The following is a 21,947-nucleotide window of genomic DNA, read 5'->3' as shown; positions in this document are numbered from 1 at the left end:
TTTATTTTGAACAATTTGATTATAAAAGACAATAAATAATGAAAATATATAACCTGTTACTAAACAGACTATAGCTCGTTGGATATCAGCAGCTATACAGTTACGCCATCAACAAGCAGGCAAACCACTGTTTTTGACAGCGAAAGCTCACTCTACAAGAGCTGTTTCCTCTTCGACAGCCCTCTTTGCCGTTTACCTATACAACAGATTTGCAGAGCAGCAACCTGGTCCAGCAACCACACATTTACACTGCATCACTGTTTGGAAGCCACAAGCAATGCTGACACAGCTGTAGGACAAGCGGTTCTCCTTAATCTTTCTCAATAAAGTGAGCCTCTCTCCTTCCCACCTTCCTATATGGTTTGACTATATATTTTATTTTGTATACAACTGAATTAGGGTTGTTTTTGTGTATACATTGTTATATACACTTTTATATTTAAATTCATAGGTGCATGTAAATGTTTGTGTGTGTGTGTGTGTATTTGTGTTGCTTTTTACTAGATACATGGTTATGTATGTTTTTTTTTCCTGCATGCCATATGTCAGCATACATGCCTATAATAATACTGCTATCTATTTGGATTAAATTATGTGAATCTATGAAAGATACCCCAATACTGGAGAAGAAAATAAGTTACTTACCTATAAACTGTGGTTCTACAGCATTGGTATCTTTCATAGATTCACATGTTACCCACCCTCCTCCGCTTAGAGGCTCCCCTGGTTACTTTTATACACTTAAACTTTACTTGTGCTCGAAAATCCAAGAGCCTTGAGCCTCTGTGGAGAGGGTTATAGAGGGTGTTGTCGCCACATTGGCTGGAATAATGACCATTCCAAATGACTAGGATGAGATTCTAAAGTGAACGTTTTTCTTTTTCTCCATTAACTTCAATTTTAAAATTAATGCTTACTGCTTTTAATGTACCGTGGGACTCCCATTTAGATGACCGGAATGATTCAAGCATGTGAATCTATGAAAGATACCAATGCTGGAGAACCACAGTTTACAGGTAAGTACGTTATTTTATTTTTTTCCTCGCCTGGATTAAGGGAAGATTTTTTTGAGCAAGGGGAGAATGGAGGCCTTTTCCCAATTGGTGAAGAAAATGCCTACATTGATGATACTGTTCAGTAGGGTGGCGAGCGGTATGGCTAAAGGTCCTGCTACATCTTGGAGAACGTTCAGCAGGCATGGGTTAAAAGGAGCTCCTGATTTAGTGCAACCTATCAGTTTTATCACCCGAGCAATGGTTGTGAGCGGAAACGTGCGGAGCCTAGAGATCCTTTGACCTGAGGTGTCCTTCCCTGAAGTTGGGGGATTAGAGATTCGACTGGCATCAAAGACTCTGTAAACTGTCCCAACTTTGTTCTTAAAAGATTCTGCTAACTCTTTGCCGAGCAAGTGACTAGGGATCAAGGAATTCGTCAAAGAGTGCACCTGAACTGTTTAAAAAAGTTCTGTGGAAGGATTTCTTGCCAAATTCATTTTTTCCCAAAAATATTTGGTGTTTTCCCCTATAATCGTTTTTTTCTATTTATGTATGATTTGCTTATACCTAGCTCTTTTCTCTCTGCAGAAACTTCTTCTCCAACCTTTTTCCTCTATTTAACAATCCTGTTTCGTTGCTCTAAATTTGAGAGAGATGGTGCTGTAGGCCCGCTTCTATGATTTTTAAGATCTAGTTTGGGCCAACTGATTGGCTACACCATTGATCCAACCTTGTTAGCTTTCTATGGCTACATTGGGATCACCCGTAAGGGATGGTTGTGTAGCCTCAAGCATATCAATTAGTACAAATCCGTTAATTTTATTCCAAATTCTAATCTTTTTGTCCTGACCATTTTTGTTGGCTATAGGTTTTGTCACTGGTATATTTATATTGAAAAAGATTGACATGTGATCTGTCCAGGTCATTGGAAGAACAGCTTACAATTGTAGATCGGGATAGTTAGAAAAAATATCATCTAAGTTATGACCTGCTGTGTGAGTAACTGATTTCACAAGTTGTATGAAATTGAAACACTCATGTTATTTCTGAGTGATGCTTCTTCTTTGTTGTTATGATCACCCAAATGAAAGTTGAAATCACCTAGTATGGTGTAATTATTATATGTCATGCATGATTCTGTGAAGTCGCTTAAGGCATCTAGAAATTTAGGTTGAACGCCTGGGGGTCTATAGATCAGTAAGCCATAGAATGAGGAATTATTAATCAATTTGCATTTGAAAGATAGGGCTTTGCTATCCGTTTTTTAGAGGGCTCACATACAGTCTCGATAATAGCAGTATATTACTTCTAAGCCTCCACCGCGTTTGCCCACCTGATCTATTCTAGTAATGGTATAGCCCCTGGTGAAACCGCAGTCACGCCTGGATCGGAGGACTCATTTGCCTAAGATTTCATTAGAAAAGCTATATAATGAGTATATGTGTCTAAATGCTCCAAAAGCTCATATTTATGTTTGACAGCGTAGCAGGTGTTGATCAGCAAGCATTTCAACTTAGGAGACTTGGTGTCTGGCATCTTATGAGGGAAATGAGGGAGGTGCAACTCAGACATCCCTGCTTGATGATAATGGCTTTAACTGGCATGAAAACTGGCAGTTGTTATACAGAAGGTTCTTATTTGTCTCACTAACATTAAAAGTAATGCATAAAGAATGCTTGCCTGACTTATTGAGCCAAAGCAGCATTTCCCTGGTGTTTTCCTGAGGGCTGAATTGGCTAGAGCTCATGGCGCAGGTTGCAGTCCGGCCACAGATGGGCCCACACAGGCGTGCCTTTGGCGCACCTCCCATGTCTCATGTGACAAATTGAAATGTGTTACAGTGTAGAATACGGCAAAGTGCAGTGAAGTAAAGGTAAAAATGCACAGGTACAGAGTATTTTGAAAAGACAAATACAGTCTGAGCAGTTCTTAATTACTGGTGCATCTGAGCTTCTGCCGCCATTTTAAGGTCTGTGTGCTCTGACAGGCTCCACCCTTAAAGATAGAATTTGTTCCCCCAAAACCAATCACAGCACATCTTCTGTGTCTCAAATAGCAAAGTTAGAGGAGTTACAGTGCAGACTAGTGAATCAATCAATCAGGGGCTTATAAAGCGCGCTACTCACCCGTGAGGGTCTCAAGGCGCGTGGGGGCGAGGTTCCGGATTAGTCGAAGAGCCAGGTCTGAACGTGTGCAAGGTCGGGGAGCACCTGATGTTCAGAGGGAGCTCGTTCCAGGTTTTGGCTGCGATGTAGGAGAAGGCTCTCCCACCGGTTCTGTGTCTGCGAATGTGGTTGAGGTATTTGGGTCCGATGTTGTGGAGGGATTTGTAGGTGTAGGTGAGGAGTTTGAATGTGACCCTTTTCTCGATGGGGAGCTAGTGGAGGTCTCGTAAGTGTTGGGTCATGTGCTCATGGCGCGGTGTCCCAAGGATGAGTCTGGCAGCGGCGTTCTGGATGGTCTAGAGTCTATGCAGGAGAGTTTTGTTGATTCCGGCATAGAGGGCGTTGCCGTAGTCCAGTCTGCTGGTAATGAGTGCGTGGGTGACTGTCCGTCTGAAGTCGGAGGGGATCCACTTGAAGGTCTTACAGAGGATGCAAAGGCAGTTGAAACTGGTGGATGTGACGGCGTTGATCTTTCGGTTCATGAAGAGGGAGGAGTCAAGGACGATGCCAAGATTCCGAGCGTGGTCTGTAGGGGTGGGTGTGCTCCTGAGGGCGGTGGGCCACCAGGTGTTGTCCCAGTCGGAGGTGCAGGGACCGAGGATGAGGACCTCGGTCTTCTCTGAGTTTAGCTTCAGGCAGCTGTCCTTCATCCAGGCTGCCACCTTCTTCATGCCTTCCTGGAAACAAAGTCTGGTGTCTTCGGAATTCTTCATCAGCGAGAGGATGAGCTGGGTATCGTCGGTGTAGGATACGATGCTGAGCCCGTGCTGTCTGACGATGGTGGCGAAGGGAGCCATGTAGATGTTGAAGAGCGTGGGACTTAGCGAAGATCCCTGGGGTACTCCGCAGTTGATTTCTGTGGGTTCGGAGAGGAAGGGAGTGGCGGCGGCGAGGAGGGCGGTCTCGGTGCTGTGGTTACTGCGGAATCCCGACTGGGAGGCGTCCAAGATGGAGTTCTATTCTATGAAGGTGGTCAGCTGGGTGTTTACGAGTCTCTCGGTGACTTTGACCGCAAAGGGGAAGAGAGAGATGGGCCGGTAGTTTTTCAGGTCCGTTGGGTCAGCTGAGGGTTTCTTGAGGAGGGGTTTTACCTCTGCCTGTTTCCAGTCATCTGGGCAAATGCCGGATTTGAGGGCGGCATTGATGGTGCATCCTAGTTCGGGTGCGATGACGGTGGCAGCCCTGTGGAAGATGTGCGATGGGCAGGGGTCCGTAGGGGCCCCAGAGTGGGTTTTCTTCATGGTAGCTGTGATGCTTTCGACGGTCGCGGGATCCCAGGACATGATGGTCGGCCTGTTGGCGGCGGTGGGTAGGGGGGTGGTGGTCGTCGTTGGTTCACTGAAGTGGTCATAGTGGGCCTTGATCTTTAGATGGAAGTAGGGGCTAAGCTTGTCGCAGAGTTCCTGGGAAGGTGTGATGTCCGTGGCTTCGCAGGTGGGTTTTGCCAGCTGCTGTATGACGTTGAACAGTTCCTTGGTGTTGGTCGCATTGGTCTGGACTTTGTCTCTTATGAAGGTCCGTTTGGTGTCTCTTATGCGCTGGTGGTATTCCTTCAGGGTCCTCTTGTGGTCTTTACGTGCTTCCGTAGTTTTTAGGTTTTGCCAGGTTTTCTCTAGGCGTCTGCGGGAGCGTCTGGCTTCTTGAAGCTCTGTGATGAACCAGGTAGCTTTCAGCAGGCGTTGTTTGGCAAGGTGGCGGAGGGGTGCGAGCTTGTCGGCGCAGCAGGCAATCCAGCAGTGAAATTACTTGGCTCCGGAGTTGGTGTCGGTTGTGGAGCTGGGGGGGTCTTGGAGGAGGGTGGTGTTTAGGAGTTCCTCTGTGACCTTGCTCCAGTTCCTATGTGGTAGGCGTAGGGCGAGTTTGGGTGCGGTGGTGGTGTTAAGGTGAAGTAGACGCAGTGGTGGTCAGTCCAGATGGGCTGGGTGGTGTGGCAGAAGCGGATGTTTGTTCCTCCCGCGAAGATGGGGTTGAGGGTGTGGCCCGCTCTGTGGGTGGGCGTGTTGATGATCTGCTTCAACCCTAGGTTGTCGAGGAGATCAGTGGAGTCGGGGTCGTTGCTGTTGTCGAGGTGGAAGTTCAGGTCACCGAGTAGAATGTAGTCCGTGGAGGTGATGGTGTGGGGTGCGGCGAGATCTGCGATGGTAGTCACGTGGAGGGTGCGGGGTCCTGGCGGTCTGTAGATTAGGGTGCTGCGTAGCGTGGTCCTGGGGCTTGTCTGGATCTGGAGGTGGAGGTGTTCTATGTTGCAGTGGGGGTCGCTCCTGCTGGATGTGGAGAGGCGGAAGGGGGTCTTGTGTGCGATGGCGAGTCCTCCTCCAGGGCAGTGTGGGCGGTCCTTTCTCTGGATCTTGTAGCTGTCAGGGATGGCGGTGACTAGGTCGGGACCGGTGGTGGCGTTGGTCCAGGTTTCCAGTGAAAAAGGTGACGTCGGGCGGGAGGGAGTCGAGCAGGCCCCAGATCTCAATAGCGTGACGGTGCAGGGAGCACACGTTGAGCAGGATGCAAGTCAGGGTTTGGGTTTTGGTGGTGTGTGCGTCGGGCGTTCTTTCGGTGATCGCGTGGGCTCTGTCGATGATGAAGGATTTGCGACAGGGTCTGCACGAGTAGTGCCCGTGAGTGTTGTTCGGTGAAGATTTTGCGCAATTGGCGTGTCTTCCGGGGTTGAGTACGTGGAGGGTGGTTGAGTCGTAGTGGTGAGGCTTTGGAGAACCAGGAGTCCTGGTGCTGGCCATGGTCGGGTCGCGGATGGGCGCAGACGGGCTTGCCTTAGGCGCGCACGCTGCGCAACCGTGCAGTGGCCCCCAATATGTAGGGGAGGGGAATGGGACGAGTAGCTATAAGGCGGGGAGGTCAGGGGGAGAGGTCATGGGTGGATGTGGCAGCGGCAATGGTGGCAAAATGGCAGGAAGAGTAGGGCAGAGAAAAAAGAAATGAAGCACAATCAGGCAGAGTGGGGATAAAACAATGCAAAATAAACACGGTGTGTGAGAGGCAGAGTAAAAGGGTAAAACAGTAAAGACAGTGAAGGATTAAGCGCAATCAGGCAACAATGAGCACGTAAGAAAATGAAAAATAACACAGTAAGTCAGAGGCAGAGTAAAAGGGTGGAAAGGTGAAAACAGCGAAGGATTAAGTGCAGTCAGGCACAAATGAGCACAAAAACTGATCCCAGTATCAGGGAAGCATTGAAACCTGCACGGATGGGCTGACGGGCGGCACACAGCACAGCGGAGCTGCTGGGGAGAGTGTGATCCTGGGATTGAAGTCTGAGGACTAGTGCAAAGTGCGGTGAAGACCAAGGGATGTTCCCCCACTGGTTTACCATCCACATGAGGGTGACCAGCTGAGATCGCCGATCTAAAATTGTTAACCGTCCTGTAGACTAAACCTATACTTGCCATCTCTGACAGGAAATTAACTATCATATGGATTCCGGATCCCACGGGATCCCCCCTGTCATGTAAGCACACCAACTAACCCACTTAAGCCAAGCTGACTCAAATCGTTTATGTGTAGCTGGGGCCCAGGATTGGGACAAGAAAAACAGTGTGCTCTCAGAAACTCCCGGCATTTGCCAGCATCTCCGGAAAGTCTCCACGCCATGAGTGACAATTGTCCTTGAAGTACACGCGGATGAGGTTGAACCAGAGGGTCCGTCAAAATCTCTGGAAATTAAATCAGACGTACTGGGGGTGCACAAGACAGGACCAGCACTGCTTGAAACCATGCTTGTGCTCTCCAACACAGGGATATCAGCATTACCTTCGCTCTCTGCCTGAGGACCTGCGCCAATGTTCTCTGAATCATGAAGAACGGAGGAAATGCATACAGCATACCCAGAGGATCTGGCCGCCACTTGTAAAACTGAGGCAGTTGTGTATTTAATCTGGACGCGAAGAGATCTATCGCACAGGGGCCCCACTTGCCGTTCATTTGCTGGAAAATCTTGGGGTGGAGATGCCAGTCGCTGGAATCCCAAAGAAAACGAGAGTTCCAATCTGCCACCACATTGGAGCTGACAGACGTGGACTCCACTATCACCGAAATGTGGTGGAGTAGGCAATAGTGCCAGAAATCCTTGGCTATTTCCACTATTAGCCGGGATCTCGTGCCCCCAGACGATTGATATATCGTACTGCTGAGAGATTGTCCATTCTCAGGAGTATGCAACAGCTCGCTTTCTGTGAAGACAGTGTCCTGATCGCAAACGAGCCTGCCAAAAGCTCTAGACAATTTTTGTGGAGTTTCAGCTCCTCCGGGGACCATCTGCCCCCCGTCTCCACGGAGCCACACCAGGTTCCCCAGCCCCATCTGCTGGCATCCGATTCGATCACAACTTCTGAAACTGACGCAAAAATGGTCTTGTCATTCCATGCATCCATGTGCTCCAACCACCATGAAATTTCTGTCCTGGCCTCCTGATTTAACAAAATCTGTTCTGTGTAGCTCAGACACTTGCGTAAATGTAGAATTTGTAACCTCTGCAGTGCCCTGTAGTGAAGGGGACCCGGGAAAATAGCTTGAATCGACGAGGCTAACAGGCCCACCATCCTGGCCAATGTCCGTAAGGATATGGTCTGAAAGGACAGCGCTCTCCTCAACTCATCTTGATGGCAATCCGTTTCTTCAGAGGAAGCAATAGCTGTGCCGTCACCGAGTTTACCTGGAACCCCAAAAACTCCATCAATTGTGCTGGAGTCATCATAGATTTGTCTAAATTGATAACAAACCCCAACTCTTGTAGGAGTTGTGTCATCAATGCTAGATGATGAAGAACTGTAGTCACACTCTGTGCTATTATCAGGATATCGTCTAAGTAGATGATGAGCCTTACCCCTCGCTCTTTCAAAAACTGAAACACCGGTTTGAGGAGCTTGGTGAAACACTAAGGGGCGGGTGAGTGTCCGAATGGAAGAGCGGAGAATTCGTACCATGTGTTTCCCCATTGTAACTGAAGGAATCTCCTGTGTGGAGGGAAAACCACTAAATTAGCGCCTTTTAGATTGAGTCGCACCATCCAGTCTCCTTCCAAGAGTAAGTCTCGGAGTAAGTGTATGCCCTCCATCTTGAAGTGGCGATACACTACCCAAGAGTTGAACTCTTTGAGGTTTAGCACCAGTCGGAAGCCCTGATCTTTCTTTGGCACAAGGAACACCATGCTGGTAAAAGCGTGAGTGTGAGGTGTAGTCTTTACAATTGCTCCTTTTTGTATCAGAGATGCCACTTCGCTGTCTATAAAAGATCTCTCTACATGGGAAAAATGTAGTGGTTGTGGTCTGTGTGTTTGTCGAGGTGTTGCGTAAAAGTCTATCTGAAAACCTTGCACTGTCTGCAGTATCCAAGGATCGCAAGTCAGGGTTCTCCACTTGTGAACAAACCAAGCAATTCGACGCCCCACCTTGACATCTTCCCACTGAATTAGATTTAACTGGATAGGAAGCATCTCTGTCGCTACTCTGTCCTCAGTAGCCTCCCTTCTGGTGTCTGCCTCTACCACCACGATTTCTGGTGGGGTAGAAATTGGATCGAAGGACGCCCCCACGTCCTCTCTGGTCGAAGCCTCTGGAGGTCTGATTAAATCCACGGCCGGCAGCTCGACCCCTAAAGCGACCGGCCTGGTAAAAAGGCCAGTGTGGAATACCTTCTTGATATTGCTTTGGGCCTTGTCCAATGCAGAGAATGTCGAGACATACTTGCCCAATTACTTCACAAATGTATCCCCGAACAACAAGCCATTCACAAGAGTTCCTGCTTCAGACGTGGCAATATCTGCGAGCTATGGGTCAATTCTCAACTTCACGCTCAAAACCTTGCCCGAGATTCTCTTGCACATAATGAGCAACCTCCACACAAGGCACCCATTCAGTAGAACGCGGCTGTACAATATTTCTGGGGTCGAAAGCCAGGTTTCTGGTAGGTGGAGCTGCACTGACGTTGTGGGTCTTGCGTTTCTTTTTGGTTGCCTTTTTTGGCTCCACCGTGTCCTTGTCTGAGTCAGAAGTATCTGGGGCAGCCAGAGAAGACTCGTCCATCTCCCCTGTCATCAATAGGGAAAAATTTCCCGTCGGGAGGGATCCACCATAACTGTGGTCAAGGACAGAGGACACCACCTGAGAAAGTCCTTCCACCGAGGAGTGCTGTGATGGTTCGCCCAAAGTCACCTTAAACGTTTGTTTACCATAGTGTTTCACGGGCTCGGCAAATGGCTGTGGAGCCTTGATCAGCGCCCTGTTCACAGAACCCTGGACGTGGGTATCCAGGGCTTCCACTAATTATTCCTCCAACTAGTGCTCGTAAGGCACCTCTTCATACCCCGCATAATCCTCATAGTCAGCCCACTGGTCAACCTGCTCGGCGAAATACGCCATTGTGGAACAGGAGGTGTGGAGGAACTTCAGGGGGGGAATAGCCCAAGGGTGTTACTGCTGGCAGTGGTATATACTGGTTGCAAGAAATGCCCCTAACTACGCTGTCCCTAAAGTGAAAGCAAATGAGGCACTTACCCTATCACTAACTTATTTTTGCAAACTTTGCCAAAGTATTAAAATTGTCCTGTGGAGGGAGCCACCCTTCAATAGTCTCTCAGGCAGAGCCTTAAAATCATTTATGCGCCCCGTCGAGCATTCTGGAGGCTGAGGATTGATGCAGTAAAGCCCGCGTATGCGTGGGAAGCCGATCGGCAATAAGAGGTCTGATTCGGCTGTCCGAGCATGCGCGAGCGGTTGCCCACAAAAAGAGGACTGTCTGCGCCTCATGCACGCATAGGGCATCTGCCCCGCTCCCGCTCCACACACTAGTGGGCCACAATGGCTGTATTACGATGCAACGCAAACAAACACAACGCACACCATTACATCGCATTTCTCACATCGCACGCACTGTTACATCGCATGCATTCACCACGCAAACCATACCATCGCACTGCGCCCTCACATGCATGCAAAAGACCTTTACAACGCACACAAAGACCACGCATTCTATCACACCGCAAAATTCTCCCTAACAGCCACCCAAACACAGTACAACGCCCTGACACTTCCCTCAACCCTAAGACGTAAACAGACAAGGCAAAAACAGTATCATACATTAACATTCACCCTAATACCTAAAACACTACCATATACGACTCCTAACCCTACGCCCTAACTCCAAAGCCTAAAACACTCCCATATTCGACTCTTAACCCTAAGTCCTAACCCTAAAGCCTAAAACACTACCATATACGACTCCTACCCCTAAGCCCTAACCCTAAAGCCTAAACACTACCAAATTCGACTCCTAAACCTGAGCCCTAACCCTAAAGCCTAAAACACTACCATATCCTACTATTAACCCTAAGCCCTAAAGACTAAAACCCTCCCCTCCACTACACTCCCCATAACTACCCTAAACCATATCCTTACCTGTCTCTCGTCGTGGTTCCAGCGTTGTCTCCCCGCCGTCCGTGTCCCGGCGCCTGCGTTCTAAAAGCTCCCGTGATCTAATGGCGCCCGCAATGTAACGTCGTGCGTAGTGAACGCACGCGTCGTAACATCGCGTGCGTTGTGACGGCACGCGACGTAAACGCATGCGATGTGACGCATGCGTTGGGATGGTCGTTCACCGCCACAATGAGCGCCGGAGCGCTACACTTGAAAAACAATACGCACGCACAATCAAAGAAAGCACATTTAAATACGCAGATCGGAAAGAGATAAGCGCGCGCACTCTTGTTAAATTACAATCAGCATATTAACCAACGCAATTAATATAAAAGGGCAAATCACTTAACTCGCTGCTGCAGCAGCAAAGCAAGAGTGAGATGTTTTATGTCACGAACATTATATAGTGTTATGTGACTGGTGCGTACTATGGAGATTGTTGTCCTTCAGGGTTATGCTAATTTAAAGTTCTCATTGGCTGCCGTTTTACCAGTAAAGTAAAGAGAAGCATAATCTGAGCCTCCGTGGGCTGACATAGAATAGGTGCCCCCACAACAGTCTTCCTTGGCCCATCTTCCATGTCTAAAGCATCAAATTGAGAGGTGTTACCGTGCCAAAAGCGGCAAAGTGCGTTGAAGTAAAGGTAAAAATGCGCGGGCACATAGTATTTTTGACAGACTAACATAGCAGGAGCAGTTCCTAATTCCTGGTGCGTCCGCGCTGCTGCCACCATTATAAGGGCTGCGAGATCTGACAGGCTCTACCCCCAAACATAGGATTGGTTCCCCACAACCAATCACAGTCTACCTTAGTGCGTCTTCCGTGTCTCAAGCGGCAAAGTGAGAGGAGTTACAGTGCAGAATATGGCAGAGTGCAGTAAAGGAAAAGAAAAATTGTGCACGCACAGGGTGTTTTAAAAAGACAAATACAGCATGAGCAGTTTCTAATTACTTTAATTAATAAACACTTACCTGCGAACTAAAGGACTCTCAAAGTAAAGGCACGAATATGCACCTGAAGTGTAATAGCTCCCAATGTAATGACCACAGTGTAATGAATAATGATGTAGAGCAACTGAAGCAATTATAGCATACTCTCCTCGGGCACAGACTGTTTTCAGGGTAACTTGAGATCAAAGCTTGTAATAAAACATACCGCTTTGTCCATGCTGTAGCTTAGATTAGTGGGAATCTCTGCTAGTTGCACACACCAAGGCAGTAAAACTTAGTAATGATGTTAAAAAAAAGAACACATTGCTGTGCATCGTATAGGGTCCACCAATTCGAAAAAAGGCAGGTAACAATATTAAAAAATAAAAACATATATTGTCGCACTTCTGGTTAGTTATCAGAGTTATTGGTATTTTACTCCTCACAGTGCAGAGCTCCCTGAGAATAGAACATTTTCTAGCATATGCAACAAGAATTGTAGATTATTTTAAGTACACGTAGGTGAGGATTATGCTTCTCAATCTTTACTGCCAAATAAAACAGCAGCCAAAGAAAAAACAGTAACCATTCCCAAAACTACATGTCCCATGAGGCTTGGAACAACGCCTCCTAAAACCCACCAATAGACAGTCATTAGCTAGTACAAAATAGAGAGGCACCATCTTCCCGCCTCTTTCTTTGTGAACAAGCAATCCACCAAAATGAACATTGTCCAAAAGGGTAAGCACACAACAACAGGACACAGCAGAATGATGAAATCCAAGCAGAGGTATCGGAACAGAAGACACCAACCACTGGAACAGCCAAGCCATGGTTTTAACTTTGTTTCTAATCTGAAACTGAAAAGAATGGTGAACTTGAATCCCATCTTCACATAAATTCAAATACAAGGGTGGTAGAAAATCAAATATATACCATACATTACAATGACAGCATGAGATCATAAATCTTACCTGTCCCAACGGGTAGGATAATCCTCGCCTCCATGTCCTTAATAGAATTTAAAATTCTTGTTGCACAAACTAGAAATTCTTCTATTCTATGGCAGGAACGGAGGCTCTGAGTATGCTGGTTCAAAGCTCACCAACAACAACAGAAGAGACATGCACAACAGGTGTATAGTAAAATATCTTGAACATAGAATCTAATGACCAGTTAGCAGCACAAAGAATATCTTCCAATCTAGACCCAAGAGCAAACGCTTTAGATGTCATAGCACCTCTAGCAGAAGGAGCACCATACACAGAAATATCAATACCAGCCTCCGACATGACCCAACAAACCTAACGGGCCAATGTCACAGCTGACACAGGGTGAAAAGGCCTTTGTCTAGCCAGTAACAAAAGACCAAGAGGATCAGTTCTATGAGCCAAAGTACATTCTTCATAAACTTTCAAACATTTTACCAGACATAATTTAGCATTGTGGGTTAAAGTAGGATAATCAATGGACCGTGACATGGTCTTCGTTCTTTTCTAAATAAAAAATGAAAAAATAAAACACCATCTGGAGAAAACAAGCTACCTGCAAGGTCCAGAGCTCGTACATCCGACACTCGTCGGCATGAATTCAAGCATAAAAACATAGTTAATTTAGCTGGAAGTTGTTTCAAGGTGAAATCACTATTATCAGGCCATGACTCCAATAAAGACAAAACATTTGTAACATCCCATAAATTAGTGTATTTAGGCTTCAGAGTATTAGCCACCCTGATACCTTTCATCAATTCACATACCATGGGATGGACACCCACAGGCTTGCCATCAATCGGGTTATGTCCAGAGGACAATGCGGATCTAAAATTATTTACTGACCTGTAACACAAACCCGATTCAGCACACTCCGAAAGGAACTTCGGAACATCTTTCAATTCCGATCCCACGGGATCCACCTCCTGTTGAAGGCATCAGCCCACCCAACGTTTTCATGCAGAAGAGTATCGTTTACGGGTGGAAGAAGCCCAAGCTTGAGGTATAAACTCAGCAGCTGCTGCCGAAAGGCCTGCAATCTGATCGTGTTTCCTAATATCTTCCAGACCATGAGGGTTAACTGGTCTTGAAGAATCAGAGGATGTGGCGATCCCACTGGGTCCAGGAGTAGCTGAGGGGAAACAGCCTTAACAATGTGGGCTCAGCCACACATGCTGTTCCCCGCAAGCCGTACCAAGCGTGCCCTAACCATATATATACCGTAACAACGCATATGCATGGTTAAGGCAATGCGTGGTCTAATTGCCAAGCGGATGGACGGAGGAGAAAAACAGGAAGGTAAATGGGGTTGGGGCTGGGTCTTGGGGATGTGGGGGGCTAGTTTTTCAGGGTGGGGTAGGTTTTAGGATTCAGGAGGGGGTTGGGGTTGTTTGTAGGGCAGGGAGCAGTTTTAGGGCTTTTGGTAGGGGGCTACGGTGAGGGTAGTTTTTCAAGGGGGAAGTAGGTTTTAGGGTTCAGGAGGGGATTGGGGTTGTTTGTAGGGCAGGGAGTAGTTTTAGGGCTCAGGTCAGGGGGGCTGGGGTCGGGGTAGTTCGTAAATGTAAGGGCCGGTTTTTAGGGCTCAGGGCAGGGGGGCTGAGGTCAGGGTAGTTAGCAGATGTAGGGAACAGTATTTAGGGCTCAGGATGGGGGGCTGGAGTCAGGATAGTTTTTAGGATGGGGGACAGTTTTTAGGACTAAGGGCGGGGCTGGGGAAAAGTGGCAGTTTACAGGGCAGGGGACAGTTTTAGGCCTCAGGACGGGGGAGGGCTGAGTCAGGGTACTTAAGTAATGAAGGGGATAGTTTTTAGGGCTCTGGGTGGGGAGCTGGACTAAGGGTAGTTTTTGGGGCCTGGGTTTAATTTTTAGGGCTCAGGGCAGGGGGAAAAGGGACAGTTTATAGAGCAGGGTTGGGGTAGTTTAGGATATAAGGAACCATTTTTAGGGCTTCGGGTGGGGGGGCCTGGGGGTCGGTGTAGTTTTCGGGGTGTGGGTTTAATTGTTAGGGCTCAGGGCAGTGGGAAAAGGGACAGTTTACAGAGCAGGGAGCAGGGATATGATCTTTAGCATGCATGTCCCTTTATCGATCATGTCCTTACCACAAAATTACGTGGTAAAGGCATGCATGGTAAAGATGCAGTCATGGTAGAGACCGCATGGTACAGGCATGCGTTGTTCAGGCATGCGTTGTACCATCATACAACCGTAGCAGAGGGAAGACAGGAAGGAGAAATGGAAGAGCCTCAGATAATTCCAGAGATTTCAGAAACAATGAGTGTGTCTTCTACAGAGGGGTGACCAGAATCAGGGTCACCAATTGACGTCTTACTTGAGCTGCCACCCTTAGAATCATGGCAAATGGTGGGAAAGCATAATTCACCGGATCCTTCCAAGATTGAAGGATGGCAACCGTCCTCATAGCCATTGGATCCAGCCTCCAAATGTAGAACGGTTTCAGTTGAGCCCTGAGACGCGAAGCAAGCAGGTCCACTTGAAACATTATCTCCTGAAAGATGTGAGGTTGGAGTTTCCAGTCGCTGTAGTCCCTCAGGAATCTGGAATTCCAATCCACTACTAGATTGTCCCTACCAGGGAGGAATGCTTCCAGAACCGTAATCTTTTGGGCAGAAGTGCCAGAATTCCCGGGCTATGTTGGAAAGCAGGCGTGATCTCATACCACCCAAGCGGTTGATGTAATGAACCACCAAGATGTTGTCCATCCGCAGGAGAATGCAGTAGTTGCTCTTGATGGGAAAGATTGATTTTATGGCAAAAGAGCCGGCCAGGAATTCCAGGCAATTGATGTGAAGTCATAATTCTTCAGCTGACCAACGACCACTGGTAGAAATTCTCCACAACGTGCCCCCCATCCCCAACGACTTACGTCTGACTCGATGACAACGTCTGGGGAGACTCTTAAAATGGCTTTGCCAATCCACGCCTCCATATGGAGGAGCCACCACTGAAGTTCTTCCTGGGCTGCAGAGGACAAAGAAATCAGGTGGTCATAACTGAAACCCTGTTGCAAGTAGTGAATCTTCAGATGGCAAAGAGCCCTGTAATGCAACTGGCCTAGAAAAATCGCCTGAATTGAAGACGCTAGCAAACCCACAATCCTGGCAAGGGATCTCAAAGACACCTAATCATGGACTTTTTGGAATTTATCACAAATCCCAGGTCTTGAAGAAATGACAATGTCCAAGACAAATGAGTTAGCATAAGGGAGTGGTCTTAAACTAATTAGGGCATGTCGTCCAGATAGATGATCCTGCAAACTCCCAGCTCCCTTCAGGGGACAACCACTGGCTTCAGAAGTTTGGTGAACACTCACGGGGCCAAGGATAGGCCAGACAGGAGAGATTGGTACTCGCACCATTGGCCATTCAGAGGAACTGCAGGTACCGATGATGAGAGGGGTATATGGGGACAGATAGATAGGCATCCTTGTGATCGAGAAGAACAATCCAATCTCGTACCTGAAGAAGATCCCTTAGTAGATGGATGCCCTCCATCTTGAAGTGACAGTAAATTCCAAAAGGTTTGACATTTCTGAGATTCAGAACTAACCTTGACCCCCACCTTTCTTTTGTACCAGAAACACGTTGCCGCAGAAGTCCCTCGGATGAGGGGACATGAGCGCAATCCGCAGTTTTGATAAAAGTTCTTGAAGTTCGGAATCTATAAAAGACTTGCTGTGTTGGGACAAAAAGGAGAGGGGGAAAGAATCCTGATAGGAGGTTTGAGACAATACTATTAGATAACCCTGAACTGTATCTAGAACCTAAAAATCTGAAGTTATCTTTGCACAATTGTGCATAAAGTACTTCAATCTGCCTCTCTGAGGAAGCTAAATAGGGGGTTGGGAACCCTTACCTGCAGATTGGTTGTTGGAGTTGGGGAACCCCCTGTTGACTCCTAGATTAATTCTTCCCTGGAATCCTCTGGATCTGGTAGGGTAGAACCCTGCATTGGCTGGATCTTGGGTGTAACCTCTACGCCTGGGGTTGAACTCGGGAATAGGACCTTGTCGTTTGAAGTGGCCAGTCTTGCGTTCTCTGCCACGACCAGCCCTGCCAGAAAGGGGTGTTGAAAACTCGTTTGAGCAAGGGTTGAGATGTGTCAAGAGAGGTGAATGTGTTAGCAAACTTGGCTTTATCCTTAACAAAGCAGTCACCAAACACTGGGCCTTCTGCTAGGGGACCCGGTTCTGCAGTGGCCAATTTCACCAACTGTGGGTCAATTTGAAGATTCACAGACTTGCGGCGTTCTGAGGTAGACGCAATTAGAATTGCCTAAGATGCATATTGCTCTCTGAGTCCACACAGCAAGCGCGTGTGGGTGAACAGGAGTGCCTGTCTCTTGGGCTTGTAGGGCCATCTCTAAGATCTTGTCTAATGGGCCAGAAACGTCAACGAGTTTCTGTCAGCATGCATGCAGTGCTCTATCTGTGCCCTTCTTTGGATCTTGTATTTTTTAAGAAAGGTCTGCGTGGATGTGTCAGTGTCCAGGGTGAGGGCAGTCTTGTAAGGTAAGTCAGGTCGGGGGCATTCGGACCGTAAATGTGACCGAACCTCTTTGTCAAATCTTTTGCGCAGGTTCAACTGCATATATTTGGCCACTGCAAGTTCAAGCGCCTCGAGCACATTACAATGCAAGGAAAAGCAGTAGCATAACAACGTAATCACTGAGACGTAGAAAATAGAGAGGCACTTATCTTGACTGCAGAGCAGCAAAGAAAGAGACAGGAATATGGTGCCCCTCTATTTTGAACTAGTTAATGACTGTCTATTGGTGGGTTTTAGGAGGCGTGGTTCAAAGCCTCATGGGACATGTCGTTTTGGGAATGTTTACTGTTTTTTCATTGGCTGCTGTTTTATTTGCCAGTAAAGATTGAGAAGCATTTTCGGAGCCTCCGGTCCTGCCGTAGAATTGCAGCAGGCCACTGATTTTGCTCAAAATCTAAAATATTACTGAGTAGTGCAAGTCTGTCTACCATTTTGATTAAACTTCCAACATGTTTTAAAACTTTTTTCAAACATGTCTTGCTTAGTCATTAATTAGAGTAGTTCATCTATTGCAACTAATAGAAAAATAAGAATGAAAGCATGTTAAAAATCTAAGAAAAATACAAAATGGGAAATAAATCATATATAGCAATTAAGTCAGTAATCCGAACCAAATTATCGTTTGAATAATGATTCCACCATTTGTATCAAAAATCATTATATTTTAAAATTATTATTACTAGGATCAATATGCACTATTTTTCTGGGTCCCGCCATCCCACATGGTTTGAACTTAGATGGAGGAATGAGCCAGTTCCATATAACTAATCACCCCCTAATGATAGTTGAGGCTCTAATCAATCAGTTTCTCCTGTCTTTGATTTTAATAATTCTGATTCCTCATATTGAAAATGTTCATGGATTGCTGCAGTTCTTCTTTGGCATTAAAACTAATATGCTGAGTGTAGCTATCAACGTTTCTTTCTTTTTTAATTCTTCTTTAGACAGTTCAGTCATTTGTGATGTTTTACAGTCCTTTCTAAGCTGTATATATAGCACAGAAACCATGGTAAATGATTGTAGCTCACTTATATAATACACTTGAAAGCGTGGTTCTCTCATTAGCTCTCTTAAATCTCCCATATTCTCAAATCTCTTCTTCTAAAAAAAATGTCCCCGCCTTATCTCTATAAATGTTGAATGGCAAGCATTTCCGGCTATAGTCTGAACTCCACTTTCTCGCACCTATCTCTGTATTTCAACTATGTGCACAGGAGCTAAAAAAAAGATGCATTGAGATTTTTCTGATGACACAAATGTGGATACTCCAGCCATTCTTTCTCTTCCAGTCATGTACTCTGGGCCTCCAAAAACTCTGGTGTCAACACTTTTCCTGGCCTGGCGGATGCATATGCTAAAGCTAGCAGTACTCCGTGCACCTCACCTGAGTGGAAGGAAGTGCACAAGCATCTCACCATCGCCATCCAAGCTGTGGAGAGTGCCGCCTCTACCCTGGAAGCCGTCATTTAGCATGTGTTTCCTCAGGAGACTGTGCTCGCACATATTCATCATGTCAACAACTCTCCCAATCCCTCAGGTGCACAGTGGACCCTTCATTGTGGGATTCAGGCCCAACCCACAGAGGTAGACTTCAACTTCAACAACAAGTACACTCAGATGTCTAGGTCTTGTCCAAGAACTGATATGGTCTGGCAGTGTACAGGCAAGTTTTGTATGCTTTCCTCTACCCCTTCTACTCCACGATGACGCAGAGGCGCAAAATGGAGACTGTTGTTCAGGGACACTCCTTCTACTCTTTGGTAATTTGATGTAGTTTTGGAAATGGAATTTGGCTCAACATTCGAATAATATTCCTGCTTTTTTTGCAAATGATTCTGTGCGCTTTTTTAAAAGCATATATGGTATTGCGTTTCTCTGTAAATAATTCTACTCACTTTTTAATGCTTGCCTGCACTTTAAAAAATGTTTCTGCACACATCTAATGATACTTTTATTGGTACTGTAAATAATTTCCTGTACTTTTTGGAAATACTTGTGGATGCTTTTTGAAATGTCTCTATGCACCAATTGAACGCATTTCAGTTCATTTTAAAGCAATTTCTGTACAATTTTATTTAAGGTATCCAGAACACTTTTGAACATTTCTCTCTGTGGTTTAAACAAAATTGTGAGCACATAAAAAAATCACTGTCCTTTTTTTCAAAAGACTTGTAATACATTTTTAAAAAGAAGTTTGTACACTTTCAAAGACATCTGTGCTCTTTGTTTTAAAAAAACACTTTGAATACTATTTTAAAAGTGCAGTAATGTGCCTTGCTTAAGTAATGTGTTGTGATCTTTTTTAATTGCTTATCACAAATGTTAACATTTTTCTTCACTTCTTGAAAAAATGTTGCCTATACTTCTTCATGCACTCTACTTTCATAACGACAGCTTTATATTATTTTCAGAAAGGTAAACATTATCTTTAAATAATATTGCATACATAATTTGAAAAAGAATATAGCAATTCTCTTTTCAGATTTTCTTTCGCCTTTTCTCAAAAGATGTTCTCTAAAAGTTTTAAGATGAATTCACTTTTTTAGACAAATAACTATGTATGCTCTCTCTACACCTTTGAATATTAATTCTACAGTTTTTAAAATAATAGTTTTTAAATTTTAACACGTTCCATACAGTTTACAATAATTTGTATAATTTATAAATCTGTTTTAATATATATTTCTAAACAATCAGTTGTATTTCTACCACTGTAGCAGAACATGTGCTAGAAATATGCCATTACATGACTTCAAATATTTTAAACCGTTTAAATGGCAACTTTTTTTTAAAATACATCGTACAGGTAATGTTAAGTGCATGTACTGTTTTTTCAGATTACATTCCAGCTGTGTGTGTTTTCGTAAGTCACAGTTTTAAGATCTTCAAATGTAACACATTTCTTATTACCTGGTGTAAAACAATGCAATTTTTCTGAATTGTTTAGCAGAAATAGGCACCTCGGAGCTAATTTAAGCATAACATTTGATTCTGCGTGATGATGCACATAATCAGTGGCCCTTTTGTAGGCCACTGTGGCTTTAGGCCAAAATCATCTAATTTGCTGCCTAACTCTAATGTTAAGTCCTATTATTGAAAGTACTATGTAACTTCACGTGTTTATTAATAGAATTATAGTCAGGGTAGGGTCATAATTGTCTGTACCAATAAGACTTACAAAATTACAATATTTATAGATATAATACTTTGCCTTTCCTGTTTTTAATACGAAGAATAGACATAATGAACAGATTTTAGAGACTGAAATGCACACTTCAGATACAATGGAAGAGTACAATGATGCACTCAATGCCTAACCATCTGAGGAACGTGGAGGTGCGCCGATGGTACATGTGCTCATAAGGCTAAGTCAACTCAATTTAACTCTGGAGGACCTGAATTGTAGTTAGATTTTTTACTAATTGTTAACGAAAGACCACATTACATGTTTGTTAACCACCACCTGTTAGTTACATGTTGTCCCATGGTCTCATAAATTAAATCCACCACATTTGTACAGTATTGTCTGGACTGGAGGATCACGGTGGGCACATGGCAGCTGGCGTGGGAGTAGCTGGTCAAGAGTACGCGGTGAGGGCAACAGCATGAAAATGCAGGCAGCCATTTAGATTAATGGTTCTGGCAGTATGCCGGAGGAATTACAAGAGAAACTATAAAACAAAAAAGGGGGTATTTTACTATCTAGTTCCTATGCGAGATAACTGCAGGATTTGGTCCCCAGTAGCTGGTGAGCTCCGAAGGGGAAGAGTAGCTCTACAGCAAAGCGCTCGTTGGACCGGCCGTAGCGGAGTCAGCACAATCACAACCAATGCTGCAGGCTGATGAAAGCAGCTGGAGGATGGTTCTCGTGCAGCTGTGGCCCCTGCAAGTAAGAGCGGTGGGGCCGGGTGAAGGGGGATTTAGACAGACGACAAAGGAAAACTAATTATTTATTAAATTTTCCCTTGTGAAATCTCTTGCCCAACCCGGCCTCACCACCCCACTGCTCTTACCTGCACGGGCTGCTCCTGTTCTTGTGTAGAGGACTTCACGGCTAGGATGACGGACTTGGGGCAGGAAAGCGGAGCTGAGCAGCCCCTTATTCAAGGCAGTGGGCAAAAGGACCTTGGAAATTATGAGAAAGCTGCTTTAGTACAGGAACAGCTTCTGCCCAGACAGAAAGTGCTACTGCAGAGGAGGAAGGAGCAGGAGAGGCCCTCAGGGAGGACAAACAAGGGCAGGGAAGTATAATAGTGGAGGGTTACAGACTGCGGTCAGGAAGAGGGGGCAGTATTTTAGTGGAAAGTCGGCATGGCATGTTGGGCAGTAGAGCTTTTTCAGGCATAGCTACCTCAAGAGAAAGTAAGCGGACTTGTAATTTGGCAGGCAGAACATATGGAGCCCTAAAAGTCTCACTTTTCCTGTTTGCGCCACAGTGCAACTTTAAACAGGTGAACCAGGTGCAAATTGGAATGATGCGCCCCTTCATGTAGAACGCGCTGCCCTCAGGGCAGCCACAAACTCGGGCTAGTCCATGTTTCTCTGTGCAGCGGGCAACCCACCAGCAAAGAGTAATTTGAGATGCCCTTGCAGGCCTGCGAAGGGATGTCTGGAGGGTCCATAGGACATCCTTTCCCCTCTCAAGAGTGCTGCCATCAGGGGTGCACTGATGGTGCATTGTCAGTGCACATCATAATAGCTTCTTTGTCTCTGCGCCCACGTCTATAATACAGTGCAGACACAGAGGCAAAGGGATTCCCTCATTTGCATGGGGCCACACACCCATGCAAACGAGAGAATGCTCTTTTGAGAAAGTGATGGCGCTACATGTACACCAGCGCTTTCAGTATTACAGAAGGGGCCGCACGATTATCTGCAGCCCC

General features: G+C 45.8%; 1 protein-coding gene across 1 annotated transcript in view; it reads left to right on the top strand.

Annotated features, from left to right (window-relative positions):
* Window positions 1–20,260, top strand: part of NAALADL1 (N-acetylated alpha-linked acidic dipeptidase like 1) — a 362,700-nt gene extending 342,440 nt beyond the window's left edge. Inside the window, exon 19 of the mRNA XM_085625455.1 lies at window positions 18,354–20,260. Coding sequence (XP_085481581.1) covers window positions 18,354–18,534 — 181 coding nt within the window. The 3' untranslated portion in view covers window positions 18,535–20,260. The remainder of the gene's footprint in view (window positions 1–18,353) is intronic.
* Window positions 20,261–21,947: the final 1,687 nt, after the last annotated feature.

This window comes from Triturus cristatus, chromosome 9 (assembly GCF_964204655.1).
Source record: "Triturus cristatus chromosome 9, aTriCri1.1, whole genome shotgun sequence".
Lineage (NCBI taxonomy): Eukaryota > Metazoa > Chordata > Amphibia > Caudata > Salamandridae > Triturus > Triturus cristatus.
This window is presented reverse-complemented; position numbering and strand designations above follow the sequence as displayed.